This window comes from Odocoileus virginianus, chromosome 5 (genome assembly GCF_023699985.2).
Source record: "Odocoileus virginianus isolate 20LAN1187 ecotype Illinois chromosome 5, Ovbor_1.2, whole genome shotgun sequence".
In the NCBI taxonomy this organism is placed as follows: domain Eukaryota; kingdom Metazoa; phylum Chordata; class Mammalia; order Artiodactyla; family Cervidae; genus Odocoileus; species Odocoileus virginianus.
Genome location: NC_069678.1, coordinates 93,249,057 through 93,267,215, shown reverse-complemented (window position 1 = coordinate 93,267,215; position 18,159 = coordinate 93,249,057). Strand labels below are relative to the sequence as shown.

The 18,159-nt window shown below is 56.4% G+C and overlaps 2 protein-coding genes across 3 annotated transcripts in view; one reads left to right on the top strand and one right to left on the bottom strand.

The window, feature by feature from the left end:
• Window positions 1–5,071: 5,071 nt before the first annotated feature.
• On the top strand, window positions 5,072–16,022 carry SNORC (secondary ossification center associated regulator of chondrocyte maturation). The gene is made up of 4 exons (XM_020893856.2): window positions 5,072–7,063; window positions 13,261–13,443; window positions 13,692–13,842; window positions 15,773–16,022. Exons 1-3 carry the CDS (start codon window positions 6,991–6,993, stop codon window positions 13,799–13,801), a joined length of 366 nt encoding a protein of 121 aa, XP_020749515.2. The 5' UTR covers window positions 5,072–6,990; the 3' UTR covers window positions 13,802–13,842; window positions 15,773–16,022.
• The window catches only part of NGEF (neuronal guanine nucleotide exchange factor), a 92,480-nt gene continuing 90,334 nt past the window's right edge, over window positions 16,014–18,159 (bottom strand). For both annotated transcript variants that reach the window (XM_070468458.1, XM_020893920.2), the window contains one exon: window positions 16,014–17,031. In XM_070468458.1, coding sequence (XP_070324559.1) covers window positions 16,841–17,031 — 191 coding nt within the window. In that variant the 3' untranslated portion in view covers window positions 16,014–16,840. The remainder of the gene's footprint in view (window positions 17,032–18,159) is intronic.

The window sequence follows — 18,159 nt, the reverse complement described above, 5'->3', positions numbered from 1 at the left end:
TCTCCTCTAATCTGGAGCAGTTTCTTTCATACCTTGGAATTTTTTAAGGGACAATTATTTTGTAGAGGATAATGAAATGAACTGGCTACTTTTTACTGCCTTGGGTGCTTAAAGAAAAGTTCAAGGCTTTAAATTTGAAAGTCAAGGCATGATCAAAGACCTTAAATTTAAATTTCATTTAAATTTAAATGAATTATTAAATTCATTTGGTACTTAAATTGGTGGGGCCTTTAAATTCATTTGGCACTTAAATTTCATTTGGTACTTTCTCATGATTTAATTCGTATTATGCAGTTGGGCAGTATTACAACAGAAGTGATACTATGTCTATCCTTGATGTATCATATCAGAAGGTACCTGATGTCAGTTTGAACCATTACTGGTGATGGTAACTTTAATTACTTAAAGATGGTATCTGCCAGGTTTCTCCACTGTAACGATTTTTCTCTTTATGGGAGATACTTCGAGACTGAATATCCAGTTCTCATCAAACTTTGATCCACTAGTTTTAGCAGTCATTGGTGATTCCTGGCTTGAACAATTAGTGCTTGTCAAGCTTTCTTGTAATTTGTTAGCATTGGACATGAGTTTGAGTAAACTCTGGGAGTTGGTGATGGACAGGGAGGCCTGGCGTGCTACAGTCCATGGGGTCGCAAAGAGTCGGACACGACTGAGCGACTGAACTGATTAACATTCTACTGTAAGGAAGAACTTTACACACACACACATGCACACACTGTAGGTTATAATCTGACACTATTTCTTGTGCACAAGCCGCCTACTTGGAGACCCTCCAAGTTGACTTTTTTTGTCCTTTTGCTATATCCCTATCATCCTTTGAGCACTTTCTTACTTTGGCATGACATATTCTAGGCTCCTCACTTAGTGTCTCTAGATTTGGAATTAGCCATTTCTCTAAGGAGCCTGCTGCTTCTGCAGGGGAGGCCTGAGGACTTGTGGGTGGAAGATTCTCCGATTTGAGTCTATCCAAATTACCGCCCCCTCCACATTCCAGATCTCAAGGGCTTATTCCTTCCCAATCAGTAATTTCACCTGAAAAAAACTGACACAGTTGTGAATTCAGGATTGTGATACTGCAAGCCACACAAATTCAGGGCCTGGGCTGCTGCCAATTAAGCTCTGTATCTACAAGAAATAAGAGAGTTTTGAAAGACTGTCATAGAAGTGCTCCAGGTCTTTGATCATGCCTTGACTTTCAAATTTAAAGCCATGAACTTTTCTTTAAGCACCCAAGGCAGTAAAAAGTAGCCAGTTCATTTCATTATCCTCTTGATCATCATCACTAAAGAGCATCTACCTGGTCCTTAAAGCCTTGTCTTGAATAGGTGCTTCATGCTAAACAGCCCCGGGTCTTAATATAGGATATGCCGTGTGTTATCAGATCTCATTTTCCACTGGCAGTGAGCTCGAGTTCAAACAGGGTGGCAAGTCAAATTGGAAAGCATATCTTTAAGGGTCAGTTTCTGGGGAATCATTTCAAGTGCCAAGCACTGGTCTGAGTCTGACTAGGACACAGAGTTCACTGTAGGTATTTCAAACAGAAGAGACTTAACACAGGAATTTGTCACAAAGATATTGAAAGAACTGTTGAAGGAACAAAAGAGGGAAGGTAAGGCAACCCAAATTAGTAACTCAACTCAGAAACTGACAGCCTCCTGGGCTGGAGGAGCAGAAAGAATGATCACAGGCCAGAGCACTGTCCACTATGGGTCTGGATGCAGCCGCCTGACAGAGATCCTGGAGCCGGCGCTTCTAGGCTTCCAAGGCTACCCCTGCAGTCCTCAGCACCTGTGCGTTACTGACATTTCTGCAGCCAGTGCTGCTGCCTCCAGACACTGAGAAATCTGAAGCAGAAAGAGAGTCACTTCTCCGCTCCCATCTTTCATCTCCCACCAGTGCCTCCACTGGAGATGCTCACAGAGAGTCAGCTGGCAAGGGTCTCTCAGGAATGTGATCTGGGGACCCGGCTCTGCTATATGGCACAGAAAGGTGAGGACAGGAGATAGAGCAAATGAGCAGCACAAACAAACGAGCGAGCAAGTGAGACGGTGGTGGTGGTTTAGTCGCTAAGTCGTGTCCGACTCTTGCGACCCCATGGACTGTAGCCCACCAGGCTCCTCTGTCCACAGGATTCTCCAGGCAAGAATACTGAAGTGGGCTGCCAAGTGAGAACAAGTGAGAGGTGGATGTTAATTCTATCCAAGAAATCTCAGCTCACCGAATTTCAATATTCCAGTCGTGTGCTGGGCATGGTAGTACTAGGTTCTGTTGCTCAGTTGCTTCAGTCATGTCTGACTCTTTATGACCCCATAGACGGTAGCCCACCAGGCTCCTTTGTCCATGTGATTCTCCAGGCAAGAATACTGGAGTGGGTTACCATTTCTTCCTCCAGGGGATCTTCCCGACCCAGGAATCAAACCAGTGTCTCCTATGTCTCCTGCATTGGCAGGCAGGTAGTAGTAGCACCACCTGGGAGCCTCACTAGGTTCCGTTAGGATGGTGCCAAAGGATTTGCCATTTTGGGCCCTAGATTTTAAATTATTATAACTAGGCTCAAACTTTATTAATCAAAATAGGAACCATTACAATCAACATAGTTTGGCCAATGAGAAATAAATTTGTTTACTCCTGTAGCAAAAAATAAAAATAAAAAATAAAAATCCATGCTCCGGGATTCAGCGAGCTCTTGGAAAGCATTTTCTATGTCCTGCTGGTTGTGGAAGCATTTTCCCTGCAAAAAGTTGCTGAGATGCTGGAAGAAGTGGTAATCCATTGGTGAGAAGTCAGGTGAATACAGCAGATGAGGCAAAACTTTGTAGCCCAATTCATTCAACTTTTGAAATGTTGGTTGTGTGACGTGCAGCCAGGCATTGTCACAGAGAAGAACTGGGCCCTTTCTGTTGATCAGTGCTGGCTGCAGGCATTGCAGTTTTTGGTGCATCTCATCGCTTTGCTGAGCATACTTCTCAGGTGGAACGGTTTCACCAGGATTCAGAAAGCTATAGTGGATCAGACCAGCAGCAGGCCACCAAACGGTGACCATGACCCTTTTTTTTTTGATGCAAGTGTGGCTTTAGGAAGTGCTTTGGAGCTTCTTCTTAGTCTGACCACTGAGCTGGTTGTCGCTGCTTGTTGTATTAAAATCGTTGCCCATCACAATCCAATCAAAAAATGGTTCATTCTTGTGTAGAATAAAAGAAGATGACACTTGAGATGATTTTCTTGGCTCGTGGTCGGCTTATGAGGCACCCACTTATCGAGCTTTTCCACCTTTCCAACTTTCTTCAAGTGCTAACGACCACAGAAGGGTCAATGTTGAATTCTTCAGCAATTTCTCATGTGGTTGTGAGAGGATCAGCTTCTGATGATTGCTCTCGGCTGGTGTCAACTTCCGATGACCTGCCACTAGGCTGCTCACCTTCAGGGATCTCATCTCCTTTGCAAAGCTCCTTGAACCACCACTGTGCTGTACGTTCATTAGCAGTTCCTGGGCCAAATGTGTTGCTGATGTTGTGAGTTGTCTCCACTGCTTTGTGACCTATTTTGAATGAGGTTAAGAAAATTGCTCGAATTTGCTTTTTGCCTAACATCGTTTCCATAGTCTAAAATGCAAATAAAATAGACAGCAAGTAATAATTCATTAGCAAAAAACATAAAGAAATTTGTATTAAAATGATGTATAATATAACCACATTTATTTAAGAATGTATTCCCACATCAGATGGCAAAGTTCAACAACGCAAAACCGCAATTACTTTTGCACCAATGCATGTCAGTTCGTGCATTTGCATTGGTGAACTAACCAATAGTCCTTGCTATCTGGGACTTAAAAGTCACAGAGTAAGGACAGGCATCCAATGGACACTTCACTTAAAGGCACCATTACATATGTCTGACAAAGGGTTTTTATCTGGGTGCACACACACACACAAAAAAAAAAAACCCTAAAAATAAATTCAAAGTGATATGCCTCCCTAATAAATATATCAGCCCCCCCCAAAAAAAAATTGAACAGCTCTTTACAAAGGAGTATATTCCTGTGGTCAATAAATATTAATATAAAAATGTATTCAATTTTATCAGTGATGAAAATGCAACCACACTTGAGACACCACAACGTACCTACCAGAACAAGACTGGCAATGCCAGGTGTGGGTGAGGATGTGGGGAACTGGAACTCAGACTGTTGATGAGTATAAATGAGGACATGTTGGAAAGTGGCTCGGCAACCTCTATAGAATCTAAACATTATATTCTAGCCTAGCAATTCTTTTTCTTAATTGGAATATAATTACTTTACAATGTTGTGTTAGTTTCTGCTGCACAATGAAGTAAACCAGCCATACGCTTCCATATATTCCCTCGCTCTTGAACCTCCCTCCCACCCAGCTCCCTCCCACCCCTCTAGGTCATCACAGAGCACCGAGCTCTGGGCTCCCCGTGGCTTACAGCAGGTTCCCACTAGCTGTCTAGTTTACACATTGGTAGTGTATATATGTCAAAGTCAATTTTCCAATTCTATCTTTAGGTACATAACCGAGAAAAATGAGTGTACATGTTCACCAAAGGTAGGTATAAGAATACCCATAGGAGCTATATTCATAGGAGTTCAATCCTGGAAATACCCCAAACTGACAGAAATAAATGGATAAAAGAAGAGGTAAATTGTGGCAACTGAATTGTTGTTCCATCGCTCAGTTGTGTCCGACTCTTTGCAACCCCACCATCTCCCAGAGCTTGCTCAAACTCATGTCCATTGAGTTGGTAATGCCATATCCAGCAATGAAAAGGAATGAGTCACTGCTACACACAATGATATGAATGAATCTCACAGAAGGCTGAACAAAAGCCAGACATAAGGGTACATGTCACATGATTCCATTGATCTGAAAGCTAATCTATGATGAGAGAAGACAGATCAGCACTTTGGGGGCACTGATAGGGAGGGGCAGGAGGAGTCCTGCTCATTCTCTGTCTATTTGGGTGGTATTTACACAGGTGTATATGTGTATGTTGGAGAAGGCCATGGCAACCCACTCCAGTACTCTTGCCTGGAAAATCCCATGGACGGAGGAGCCTGGTGGGCTGCAGTCCATGGGGTCGCGAAGAGTCGGACACGACTGCGCGACTTCACTTTCACTTTTTGGTTTCATGCATTGGAGAAGGAAATGGCAACCCACCCCAGTGTTCTTGCCTGGAGAATCCCAGGGATGGCAGAGTCTGGTGGGCTGCTGCTTATGGGGTCTCACAGAGCCAGACACGACTGAAGCAACTTAGCAGCAGCAGCAGCAGCATGTGTGTATGGAAGTCCATCAAGCTGTAAGCATAAAATTTGTGTACTTTACAATATTTAGGTCATTCCTCAAATAATTGCTGTGGGACACTGGGCTTCCCTGACAGCTCAGTTGGTAAAGAATGTGCCTGCAATTCAGGAGACCCTGGTTCAATTCCTGGGTTGGGAAGATCTGCTGGAGAAGGGATAGGCTACCCTCTCCAGTACTGTTGGGCTTCCCTTGCGGCTCAGCTGGTAAAGAATCCACCTGCAATGTGTGAGACCTGGGTTCGATCCCGGGGTTGGGAAGATTCCCTGGAGAAGGGAAAGGCTACCCATTCCAGTATTCTGCCCTGGAGAATTCCGGGGACTGTATAGTCAACAGGGTCACAAAGAGTTGGACACGACTGAGTGACTTTCACTTCACTTCAGAAAATTACCCACCCCCAAAAGTAAGAGACAGCAAAGTTTTACATAAATGTAAATGCTAAGAAAAAACTTAAAGAAGCGTGATGAGTGGGTGGGGGACTGACTGCTCAGAGCTGAGACCTGAGTGGCGATAAGGAGGTAGCTATGTCCTGAGCTGAGAGACTGCCTTCTGGGAGAGAGGACAGCAAGTGCAAAGGCCCTGAGGCAGGGTGGACTTTGGTGTATCGGAGGAACTTCGTCTAGGCTATCAGACTGAACATAAGTCCTTAGTTTGACTTTTTATTCTAAAAGCAGTGGGGAACCATGAAGGGTTTGATGTAGGAGGGTGAACTTTCTGAGAGATTAGACGTGGGGACTAAGTGAAAAAGATTGTTGATGGATTTTATGTGGCTGGGACACCTGGAAGGTGGGGAGCTGGAATTTAACTGAGCAGGGCTGGGGCGGCAGTGGCATCAGGTTTGTTTTGGCAATGCTAAGTTGGAGACGCTCATTAGATGCCCTTGGGGCCTTCCGGGAGGAGGTGGGTGGTGGGCCCAGACCCAGGCTGGACACAAGTGTCACGAACATACGAGCAGTATTTCAAGTCCCAGGTACCTGGGAGAACAGAGAGCAGGAGGAAGGGACACAGGGCGTTTAATGCCGTGGGTTTTTCTGGAGAGAGGAGAGCTGCTAGAAGGCTGGATGGAGTCGGCTTCAGAAGCGCAGCTGCACCAGCTCTCTCGAGCACCCGCTCCCTGCCAGGTGTCAAGAGCCCGGATGTGAGCAGAGCCTGGCCCTGGTCGGTGCTGCCAGCCCACGGCTGGAGTCACTCAGGCCTGGGCCTTGAGCACTAAAATGCAGATTCCTGGGCTCACCCATGACCCACTGGGAGACAGTGCTAGAGCCACTGCATTTATCAGTCGCCCTGGGTGAGTCTTTTGCACGTGGAGGTTTGAGAATCTCTTTCAGTGGCCCAGGTGCACCCGTGTGTGTGTGAGAGAGAGACAGAGAGAGAGAAGGAGGAGAGAGGGAAAGAGCGATTTCCTCTTTCCCTCTCTGAGGGTGGGGCTGCTCCCGGGTTCAGGGAAGCAGTCAGCTCTGTGAGCTTGGCTGTGTGTGTGTGTGTGTGTTCATGTGTGGGGGGCGGGCACGGTGTCCCAGGAGGACAGAGTTTGCATTGATGAAAACCCTCCCCAGCCCTTTGATGCCTCGTTCCCTCTGCCCTGAAGTTTGAGCAGCTCAGTCCCCGGTGCCTGCCGCTCACTGGCCACGCTCGCCCCCCGGCCAGGATGGCGTCCTGTCTGGCCCTGCGCATGGCGCTGCTGCTCCTCTGCGGGGTGCTGGCCCCTGCGGTGCTCACAGGTAAGGGTGCTCCCTGCCACCGGCCTGCCGAGGCGAAGAAGCGCCTCGGGGCCGGGATCTCTCTGAGGCCCGCCCGGCAAAGCCATTCACCCGGGTGGGGTGACCATTTGGGGTGATTCCGGGAAGGGCTCCCCTGGGACACAGGCTGGCACCGATGCATCAGAGGCCTCAGGGGGTCGTTCGTCACAGAGACAGTGACCTCTGAAGCAGGACAGTGGCTTGGGGAGCAGGGCCAGGGACCTTAGCTGCCCAGGGGAGGTGGGGGCTACTCCAGCACCCTGAAATCTGAAGGAAGGCCTTGAGAATCTGGGTGGGAGTCAGGAGGGGGCACCAGGCAGGGGGCAAGCAGCTGACGGGCAGAGGCCCCAGATGTGAGGTCCACGGAGCTCTGCCGTCTGTTTTGAAGCCCCACAAACCCTTCCCCACTGGTTTTCTCAAAAGTCCTTTGAAAAGGAAGACCCGGGTACTGTTTCCATCCTGGGAAAAAAACTCCAGGGGGGAGCACAGGACCTGAGACCCCTCTGGAAAACAAGGAGGATGCTGGCCAGATGCTCCCGTGCTGAGGCTTGAAAGCGGCCAGGTCTGGGGTCTGGCGGGAAGAGTCCCACCAACCTCGAAGTGGCGGGTTCCAGGGGACCCGAGCCCCAGTCTGGACACCGCTGTGGGGCCCTGCACCGGGAGGGGCTGGCCCAGGCCGGCTGCAAAAGGCACACATTTCCCAGGTGGTCTCTCTCCTGGAAGAAAGCCATCTCCTGTGGCCCAGGGCTCCTGTGGGGAGTCCTGGGGCTGGAGAAACCAGTGGGGCAGCCCCAAGAGACCCTCTCTGCAGCGTGGACTTTGGGGGTGTCTGTGGATCTGGGTGTCATGTGGATATGTGCTGGGCAGAGCTGCTAGAGGAGGTGAGGCCTGGGGTGACTCCCACAGCCACGCACGCAGGCACAGACCTGGAGGAATGGGGTGGGGGGCGGTGAGGAGCCCGTGGGCCCCCGGGCTCTCTCCAGAAGCCCTAGAAGCAGCTCGCAGGCTGGCTCTGCTGGTTCTGTCCTCCTCGCTCTGCGCCTCTCCTCTTCCGCGTGACCGTGATAACCCCAGGGTCTCTACTTCCCTGGCGGGAGAGTCTCTGTAGCTCACGGGATCGGCCGGGCGGCTGGCGGCCCTCAGTACAGGTTGGGAGAACGTGCGGAAACGTCTCCAGCTCCTCTGCTGGGCGCAGGGGAGTCTCAGGGCAGAACCCCCTCCTTGCCTCGCCTGCCTTTGGGTGGGAGAGGCGTCTGCTGGGTGAGCCAGGGGCCTGGCGTGGTGCCCGGAGCCCTGGGGAAGTGATCCAAAGTAGGGTGGCATCTTTCGTGGCTCCCACCCCAGGGACACGGCTTCTCCCGCCCGGTGGTCAAAGCGGGTGGAGGCGAAGATGCTGGCGCCCCGTCTGCCCCGGGGTCTGAGGGCCCATGTGGGCAGCTTCTGTGCCATTCCTGGGTGCCCATGCAGCCAAGCTCTTCCAGCCGAGGCTGCCGGCCAGAGGTGCCAGGTCAGACGGGGCGTACACAGGTGGGTGGGTTTCCTCTGCCGCCACAGGAATGCCGGGCACGGCCTTGTGGTGGGCGGCATGGGGACCTCACCTGGCCTCACCTCCCGACTCCCCTCCACGGGTCCCACCAGGGGGCAGGCGGGCCAGCCCCACCCCAGCACTCCTGCTGTTCGGGGCAGGAGCGTGTCGGGGAGCCTCTTGACTGTCCTGTCTCGGGCTAGAGGCTCAGAGCAGGTGTGCGCCCAGCCCCACAGGCGGCCTGCTGTTCGCTGGGCTGGGGTCGGTCCCGAGCAGGGAGGCCGGGGTGGCCCCCGTGGCTGAGACCCAGGCCTGGCCTGCCGCCCTCCCTGCCGGTCGCCTGTGGCCACAGCTACTGCGGCGGAGGGAGCAAGCCAGGTTGAATGGGCGGGAGGCCAGGGCTCTGATGAAAAGGCCCTTCATGGCTGCACAAAGGCCGTCTGTGAGCTTGGGCGCCTGGCCTTGGGGCCCAGTGGTCAGGGTGAGCGTTAAACAAACTTATTTACCGAAAGGCAGGGCGGCTGGGGGCGGTGGGGCTGGGGGACGGAGCGGGGAGCCCACAGTGCCCAGGCCCATGGCGAGGTCACAAGGCCCCCACTTCTGGCTTCTCCGGTCAGAGCGGCGGAGTCACAGGACGTGCTCACCTCAGTCCTTGTCCCCCCCACCGTCTTCCATCCTCACGTCGCATCTCTGCCCGCCTTCCACACCTGGGTCCCACATCTTCTACTCCTGGGTCCCAGCCTCCACGCCTGCCTTCACGCCAGCCCCTCTCTGCCTGGCACTTCTGCTCCCCACCTTCCCCCCTCCCCAGAAGGGGCCTGCAGTGGGGAACCCCCCGGAAAAGTGCTCCTGTTCCCAGCTCCCCACAAGGGTAGGTTAGGGGAACAAACCTGTCTCCCCCATTACCCCAGCCCTCTGGGTCCAAATTTGGCTTCCCTGGTGGCTCAAAGGGTAAGCGTCTGCCTGCAATGCGGGAGACCTGGGTTCGATCCCTGGGTTGGGAAGATCCCCTGGAAAAGGGAAAGACTACCCACTCTAGCACTCTGGTCTGGAGAGTTCCATCAAAGAGTCGGACATGACTGAGTGACTTTCATTTTCACTTTGCTCTGGTTTGGCTTATAGCTCAGTTGGTAAAGAATCTGCCTGCAATGCAGGAGACCTGGGTTTGATCTCTGGGTGGGGAAGATCCCCTGGAGAAGGAAATGGTAACCCACTCCGGTATTCTGGCCTGGAAAACCCCATGGATGGAGAAGCCTGGTGGGCTACAGTCCATGGAGTCACAAAGAGTCGGACATGACTGAGCGACTTCATTTTCTTTTCTTTCTCTGATTTGGAAACCAGTGGGGCAGCCCCTCAAGTTTCAGAGACTGGCTGAGTTTTGGAGCATGTGTGTGTGTTGGGGGGCAGCGTGTGTATTAGGCCTGGGCTGGTGTGTCTGGCAGGGAGGGTCCAGGCTTTTGCGCGGGAGGGACAGAACGGGGCCCGGGCACTGGGGACAGACAGGGAGAAGGGCTGGCTGGGCCTCCCAAGTACCCTGCTCAGAGGGCCCCCTTCTCCCCCAGAGATGTCCCCCCAGGCTCTGGCGGAGAGCAGAGGGTGACCATCAGCTCCTGGGAGAGAGCCCCAGCTCTCCAGGCGCTGAGGGGCCTGTCACCCGTCTCCCTTAGTAGGGGCTGGTTCCTCTGATGCCACCCATTTTGTCAGGGCCTGGTACCCAGTAGCCTTGTGGAGGCTTCCCTGGCCAGATGCCTGGCAGCTGGGGGTGAGTTTTGGCTGGAGGTGGGACAGGGAGGTGCCTGGCTGCTGCTCTGTCTTGGGTGAGTGGTGAGCAAGTGGGGACCCGGGGGCCTGTCCATTTATCTGGGAGACTCACAGTCTGTGAGCCCTAGACCCCAGGGCCTGCCCAGCAGTGGGTGGTAGCTGTTCAGTCCTGTCTGACTCTTTGCGATCCCACGGACTGCAGCACGCCAGGCCTCCCTGTCCCTCACTGTCTTCCAGAGTTTGCCACAAGTTCACGTCCACTGTATCGGTGATGCTATCCAACCATCTCAGACCCAGGCCTTTCTTTCTGCTCAGCCCCAGGGAGCCCAAGGCAAGCATGCAGAGAGCATGGAGCCCTCCGTAGGCCGCTGCCGGGTGGCAGACCTCAGCCCTTCCAGGCAGCGACAAGTGAGGCCTGACAGTGTCACATGGAAGTCACAGAAGTGGGTGCTGGAGCAGGGTGGCCCCCAGACCCCAGCACTGCAGCTCAGCTGGGGCCCTGCAGAGAGGAGCTTCCACCCACTGGGTGCAGGGGCCTTCCACCCCTGGGAGGTCTCCTCGGCCAGGGATGTTTTGGAAAAGGGGCCCAGGCCGGGGCAAGCCTTGGGAGTGTGATAGTTGTCCCTGCCTGAAAGCTGAGTCTCGCCAATGATCCAGCTGAGGCCTGAGAGAGGCGGCCAGGGACAGGGCCTGGGGAGCTGGGGACCCCGTAAGGTTTCATCATGAAAAGATCTTTTAAGTTTACAGGAAAGTTACAGGAATAATCCAATCATTTCCAGTAGACTCTTCTCTCGGATTCACCGACCACCAACTTTTTGCCATATTTTCTCATCTGTTTTCCCATCTCTGTCTACTCACTCACCCGTCCAACTGCTGAACCATCTGACAGTTAAGCCACACACACCATGCCTGTTTGCCCCTAAATACTTCTGAGAACAAGGATATTCTCTTACACAGCAGAGTCAGTTGTCCAAATCAAGAAATGAACAAGGATGCGATACTCTTACTAAACTGCGGTCGAGTTCACCGTTCACCAGTGGACCCCACAGTGTCCCCTCCAGGAGCTCACCTTGCGCTGTGTTCTCACAACTCCTCAGTCTCTAATCCGGAACAGCCCCTCACTCTCTGTCTCTCATGACGTTAATATTTTTGAAAGCCTAGTTATTTGAAGACTGTCCTGGAAGTTGGGTTTGGCTGTTCACTCATGATTTGCCCCAAGTGGAAACTGTTGGCAGAAGACCCCTGGAAATACTTTTGTGTCTTCCCAGAGCACCCCCTCTCCGGGAGGTGCTGAGCCTGGAAGCAGGGTGTGGGTCTGGCTTGTCTGTGCCCAGGAGCCGGGGTTGGGGGGGGCTCTTGGGAGTGGAGGCCCCAAGAGTGAAAGGCGCCCCAGGAACCGGCAGGGAGGCTGGCCGGGGCTGTGTTTCCGCTACGTGCTCAGTCGTGTCCAACTCTTTTGTAACCCCATAGACTTTAGCCCACCAGGCTCCTCTGTCCATGGGATTCTCCAGGCAAGAATACTGGAATGGGTTGCCATTTCCTTCTCCAGCGGATCCTCCCGACCCAGGGATCGAACCCAGGTCTCTTGCATCTGCTGCACTGGCAGGCGGATTGCTTACCACCAGCACCAGGGCTGTACTGATTGGACCCACCTTCCAGGGAAGTTTCTGGGAAGGCATGACCTGTGACTGTTGTCCGGGGCTTCAACCCGTAGGAGCACTTAACTGCCAGCGCCCACCTAAGTTTACCCTTAGCCCCGGTCTTCTCAGAAGCAGGGACACATGGTTCCCTGCTGGCGTCATTGAGACACTACGTTGTGATACGCACTCAGCCCATCCCAGCATCCCTGGATCACACCCAGATCACTCAGCAGCTGGGGTGGGAAGCCTGCAGCCTGGTCTTGAACTTGACTGGGAGTCTGAGAAGGCTGGATGGGCCCACGGCTGGGGTGTTGCTGTGTAGCTCCCCAGTCTAGGATTCTTGAAGGCGGAGCAAGACTGGGGTGTCTGGGGCCACAGTGGGGGTGGGGGTGGGGCTGGGGTTCCCAAGCCAGATTCTCATCCTGCCCTCGGGGGCCCCTGTGTACCCTGAACCTGCCAACCTACCAGCGGAGGAAGGGTCCTGCAAAATAAACGCTGCCCAGAGGCTGCCCTGCTGATCCAGCCTCTGCCAGGGTGGGGGTGAGGGGCTCCAGGAGCTTCCCGAACAAGCTCCGCCTGCCCAGCCCTCTGGCCCTGTCTGGTCTGGAGGGAGCAAAGTGCAGGCATCACGGTTTCTTGGGCTACAGAGGCTCTTAGGCTTTAAGCCTCAGACACTGGGGGGTGTGTGGAGGCATGTGCCTGCGCGGGACCCCAGGCCCTGGGAGAAGCAGGGCTGGCCACCCAGGGGTGGGGTGGGCCTCTCCTCTCCACCTCCCACGACAGCTACCCCTCACTGCCCGCTGGGCAGAGACCCTGGTTCCTGGAAAGGACATTGCCTCCCCAGCCTGGCGCCCTCTCCAGGGTGAAGGCTGCCCTGTGTGGGGAGAGGACCCCTTAAAGTGTCACTGCCCCAGGCTAAGTTCAGCTTGGGTCTGCAGGGCCTGCTGGGGAATGTAGCGCCCCCTCCACTGTGGTCCCCCCTCCACAGTCCCTACTGCCCTGAAGCTCCTCCTGAGGGTGGGGTGGGCCCCACCGGGGTGGGCCCCACCCCCATCAACCTGTCCCGACCTAGGTGGGGGCAGCCTGACCCCAGTAGAGGGTCCAGGGCCACACGTGGCACCCCGCCCCCACCCCGCCCCGGCCTCCCACAAAGCACTACCGCGAAGCGCCCCTTCCCGGTCGTTCAACGGCGGGGGCGAGGTCCCCGTCGGACCTACCGCCGGGGGCCCCCACATCTGTCCTTGGCCTTGCAGCCGAGGGCCCGCAGGAGCCCGCGCCCACCCTGTGGAACGAGCCCGCCGAGCTGCCGTCGGGAGAAGACCCCCTGGAGAGCACGAGCCCCGCCTGGGAGCCGGCGGTCAGCGGCCCGCCCGCGCCCACCGCCACGCCGAGCCCCGAGGACAGCACCGCGCAGGAGCGCCTGGACCAGGGCGGGGGTAGGCGAGGGCGGGAGGTGCGGGGAGGGGTGCGGAGGCGGGACACTGGGGGGAAGGGGTTGGGGGGTAGGGCTTGGGGGACGGGAGATCGCGGGAAAGGGGTCGGGGTCGGGGGGAGTTAGGGATGGGGGCGCTGGAGGAAGGGGTGGGGGCGGGGGCAGGAGTGGGGGCCGGGCCGGGAGGAGAGGTGGGGGGCGGGTGCGGGGCGGGCCTCTGGCTGACCCGGCCCCCCCACACCGTCTCCGCAGGCTCGCTGGGGCCCGGCGCCATCGCCGCCATCGTCATCGCCGCCCTGCTGGCCACCTGCGTGGTGCTGGCGCTCGTGGTGGTCGCGCTGAGAAAGTTTTCCGCCTCCTGAAGCGAATAAAGGGGCCGCGGTGCGGCTCGGCGGCACCCGAGGTGCGCGCTCCCCGAGTCTCCTTATGTCCGCGCGTGAGTGTGTCGGCGAGCGGGGGCGTGGGGGGCGTGGGGGGCGCGGGTGAGTGCGGGGGCCGTCGGGGTGCGGGAGCGGGCGTGCGGCGCGCTCTGGCCAGAGTCTGGCGGGGGCCCCTGCTCGTCCCCACTCCGGACTGCCCGCCGCCTGCCTCCCGCTGGCCCCTTCGCGGGCCCGAGAGCGCTGCGAGGGAGCGCGGACCGGCGGGAGGCCCCCAGGGCTGGAGAGGGAAGGCCAGCCCCGTGCCCACCGCCCTGCTTCTCGCGGCCTCGCTGGCTCCCGGCGGGGTCGGCGTGACTCGCGGGCGTCCCGGCTTCCAACCAGAGGGCGGTGATTTTGTTGGTGGAGTTTTCTGACTCGGGCAGCCGGCCGGGGCGCTTGTCTGTGGGGTCTGAGCCCCAGACCCGCACCCTCCGGACTCCTGGGGACCCCTCGACTCCCAGGAGCCAATGAGCCACGCGGTGAAGCCTGGGTGCTGTGGGCCCCGGTCCCCGCTCCCCAACCCAAGCCCCAGCGGGCCTCCCACGCCTGGCTGGGTGGAGCTCCAGGTGACAGTGGCCCAGCCTCTGGCCCACCAGGCAAGCCCACGGGATGGCTGTTTGTTAGAAAACAAAAAGGGCTTTCAAGCTCGACCCTCGTCCCTTCAGCCCTGAAATCCTGGGGGCTGGATGAAGCATGAGGAACCACCCAGACGGAACACCCTGTCTCCCAACTTGGCCCCGGGACTGGCTCCCTGGGCAGGCCCTCTGTCTCCCATACCTCCCAGGAAGCCTAACCTTTGTGATTTAGAGAGGGATTTGAAATGGTGGCTTACTTGCTCTGGATGCAGCAGGAAAGAAGCTAGAACTGTCTTGGAGTGAGGATCCTAAGGCCTGGGGTAGGGGGGCTGTCTGCAAACCCCCGGGATGGTTTAACACCTGGGCCACAGGAGGATTCTGAGTGAGCGCTGGAAAGGGGAGCTGTCCTTCCCTTTTCTTCCCCCCACCCTTATCTCTAGCAACCGCCTTGACCTCATTCGTTTGTCTGAGCCCCTGACCACGCTTGTTCTGGCTAAGATCAGTGTTCTCCACTTGGATACACCAGATGACCACACGTGGTACCCATTCACACTCCCCAAGCCTCATGGCTTCAAAGTTTCGGGCTATAAAAGACTGTTACAGTGCTGACTGGTTTTCATGAAACTGTTTATAAATTATTACACGTAACCTCCAGTAGCCAAAGCCTCGTTAGAGTAGATGACACAAGTCACTATGCCGTCTCCCAGCTCCAAAAACAAAAGCTGGATAAAGACCAGGACCAATGACCTGCCCCCCACCCCCACCCCCAAGAGCAGCATGCGGCTCAGAAATGGCCCCTCTCCCCATTCCCCAACTCCGGGGAAACTCAGGTGCAGGTAGGCCCCCTGCCCCTGCTGGGGTTGCAGCAAGGAAGTGCCAAGAGCATCAGCCCCTCACTGGGATCTAGGGGTCCCTCCCCAGTTGGACCAGCAGGTGGCACGGGTCTGAATCTTCCAGGGATTCATCTGGTTCTCAAAGGGTCTGAGGTCCCAAGAACCCCAACTATATTGTGACTTTGGGGAAGATGCTCCATCTAAATCCTGGGCTTCTGATCAGCGTCCTGACAAGGAGGGCGTGGCCGCAGGCGGGGCTGGGTGGGGTTGGTTTCCAGGCGCCTCCTCCCAACCAGGGAAGGGGCGTGGCTCCGAGGACTCGCTGCAACCTCCAGGTAACTGGCTACCGCTTCTGAAGTTGGGAAGAAGTGCCCTGGGCCAGTGGCTGGCTGGATTGGAAGCTGAAGTCTCAAGCCTGGTGGTTGGACCCCCTAGGGGCCCACCGCACCCCACACACCTCTGTCCCACAGCGGTCTTCCAACCCTGCCTTCTCACTCCCACTGCAGGAGGGTATCATCGCCTCAGACCCCTTTTTCTGTTTGTGGAGTCCCTCACAAGTGGAGGTCCAGATCCACTTCCATCCTGAGGCCCCATCCTGGCTGCTTCCTCCTCGACGGGAAGCCTCCTCAGCCGTCTCCTGGGACAGGCTGCCTCCACGGCCTCGAAGGGGGCTCTTCTGTCCCTGCTCAGACAAACACGGCATTCCTGTGTGCACCAGGGAAATAAAACAAGGAGACCTTCCTCTCCTTTATTTTATACATGATGCTTCTTTTAATGCAGCCAAAAATGATATTTGCTTTTCTTGGAACCATAACCCGTACAGGATGCAGTGGCCAAGTCATTCCTTTGTGACACCCGGGCTCCTGAAGGGGCAGGTAACAAGTTACCTCCAGCCGGTCAGGGAGCCAAAGGCGGCGTGGGCCCTCAGCCAAGCTCTGGCAGGCCTGCCATGAGGCAGAGGCCAGCCATGCAGCCAGAGGCGGGTGGAGACTCAGGGGCAGAGGCGGACAGAGGCAGACGGATGGTCTCCTGGTCCTCTGAATCGGAGACCAAGGGCCGCTCATCAAGCGCGTCAGGCCAGGGTGGTCCACGTGTGCGCCTGGCCAAGTCTAACAGCTTCCGGGGGGAGAGGACACGTGCAGGAAGTCATGACACCATCACCTTTGCACTTGCCCTGGGCCCAGGGCACCCTGGGGTCTGGGGCTTCTCAGTACCAGGGGCCGGCCCAGGAGCCTGCCCATCGTCTGCCCTCCAAGAGACAGAAGAAGAGGGGGTGTAATACTGCTTAAAGTACACTTTCTCATCTACAAATGCAGCAGAGAGATGTGGGCACCCTCTCTCCAGCGGGTGAGCGAGGGGCCGGGACACACGAGCACGAACCACATGGCAGGGAGGGGGTGGGGCGACTCTGGCAAAGACCACCCCCACCCAGGTCAGGTCACACCTTGCTGCCTGGGGAGGCGGGGCCTTCCCCCAGAGCCCCTTCCACTGTCCAGTGGGGTCTGCCTGCCAGGCCTTGCTCCTTCCTGCCTACATCCCTCCACCAGGTGGGGGGTGGGGGGGGCGGTCAGGGGTCATTGCCGATTCCGGCTGCCCAGCTTCCTGCGGTCCTTATTCTGGCTGCGCTGAGGGTCGTCCATCTTGTGGACACGGAAACACTCCTTGAGGTTCTGGGACCGGATCTTGGGGTTCAAGATCTCCTCAGTCATGTTGCTGGGGAACCAGCCTCGCTCCTGGTCATGCAGACGCTCGCCGAAGATCCAACCTGGGAGGGAGGGGAGACGGAGTGTCCCAAACTCTCTCCAAGTTGCGTGGGTTGGGCCTCCCTCCGGTGCATGGGAAGCAGGCGGAAGGGAGACTGCGGAGTCCGGCTGGCCTTCCCAGGGGCCCCCTGCCCTCACACCCGCTGATGGAAAGGCTCAGACCGGGTGTACCCCCAGAAGTTGGGGGGGGCGGCCCTCCTGGGGGGCATGGCGCCTGTGCCCAGGGAGGCGGAGGAGCCGCCCACACCCTGTGCCATCGCAGGTCCCACACGCATTGACTCTAGGACCCATTCCCAAGCCCTCAGCAATCTCAGGCTGCCTCACCTGTGGCCAGGAAATCCCAAGTGCCACCCCCAAAAGTGAGACGCATCGAGGGGCTGGTGGGATGGCAGCTGGCCCAGGATGCCACCCTCACCCTCTTGTTGGGCAGCCCTTCCCTGAGCCTCAGGCTCCTGAGAGCTGGGTGGTCAGCTGAGGGCGGCCAGATCACCAACTGGCCAGGTGCCCTGACTCTCTACTCCACCCCACCCCCACATCACGGTGTCCCTGCGGGGGGCGGGTGGGGGGCTGTGGCCTAAACTGCAGGTCCTGCTGGCAGGTCCTTGGGCGGGGCTGAGGCCTGGGGTCGGAGGGGCAGGGGCGCATCTTCTGCAGGCCACTGGGAGGGGTGTCAGGCTGTTTATATTCTGGGCGGGGGGAGAGGGCAGGAACCACAGCTCGCGCAGTGCTGGGTGAGCCCCTAGGATTTGCGGTGGTGGACATGGTCTTCCCCGGAGGTCACCAGCCTGAGACCTTCCAGCCAGGACCTCAAAAAAGGGGAGGAACTGGGGTGGGGAGAGACGCTTTGTGCACTTTGAGGATTTAGATTAGGAACAGTTGATGTAGAAATAAGGGATCCGTTTTCCAGGAGAGGGGAGCCAACCTCTGGCGCTGGTGTCAACAGCAGGAGTGGGCAGGAGCCCCAGGGGGTGGCTTCCTGGCCCACGTGGGGCCACAAGCATGGTGTTCACAGGCTCATCTGGAAGCTTGCTGCAAATACAGGTGCGGGTTGGGGTATTCCTGGTCTTCATCTCTCCTCCCACCGTGATGGGGAGGCTGATGCCAGGGCCAGACGAGGGGAAGGGGACAGC

What these genes read in the sequence shown, in the direction of transcription:
- SNORC (XM_020893856.2), top strand. Translation starts at nt 6,991, where the DNA reads ATGGCGTCCTGTCTGGCCCTGCGCATGGCGCTGCTGCTCCTCTGCGGG. An exon ending in GGCCCCTGCGGTGCTCACAG is followed by an intron (nt 7,064 to 13,260) that starts GTAAGGGTGCTC and finishes TTGGCCTTGCAG; the next exon opens with CCGAGGGCCCGCAGGAGCCC. An exon ending in GCGCCTGGACCAGGGCGGGG is followed by an intron (nt 13,444 to 13,691) that starts GTAGGCGAGGGC and finishes CCGTCTCCGCAG; the next exon opens with GCTCGCTGGGGCCCGGCGCC.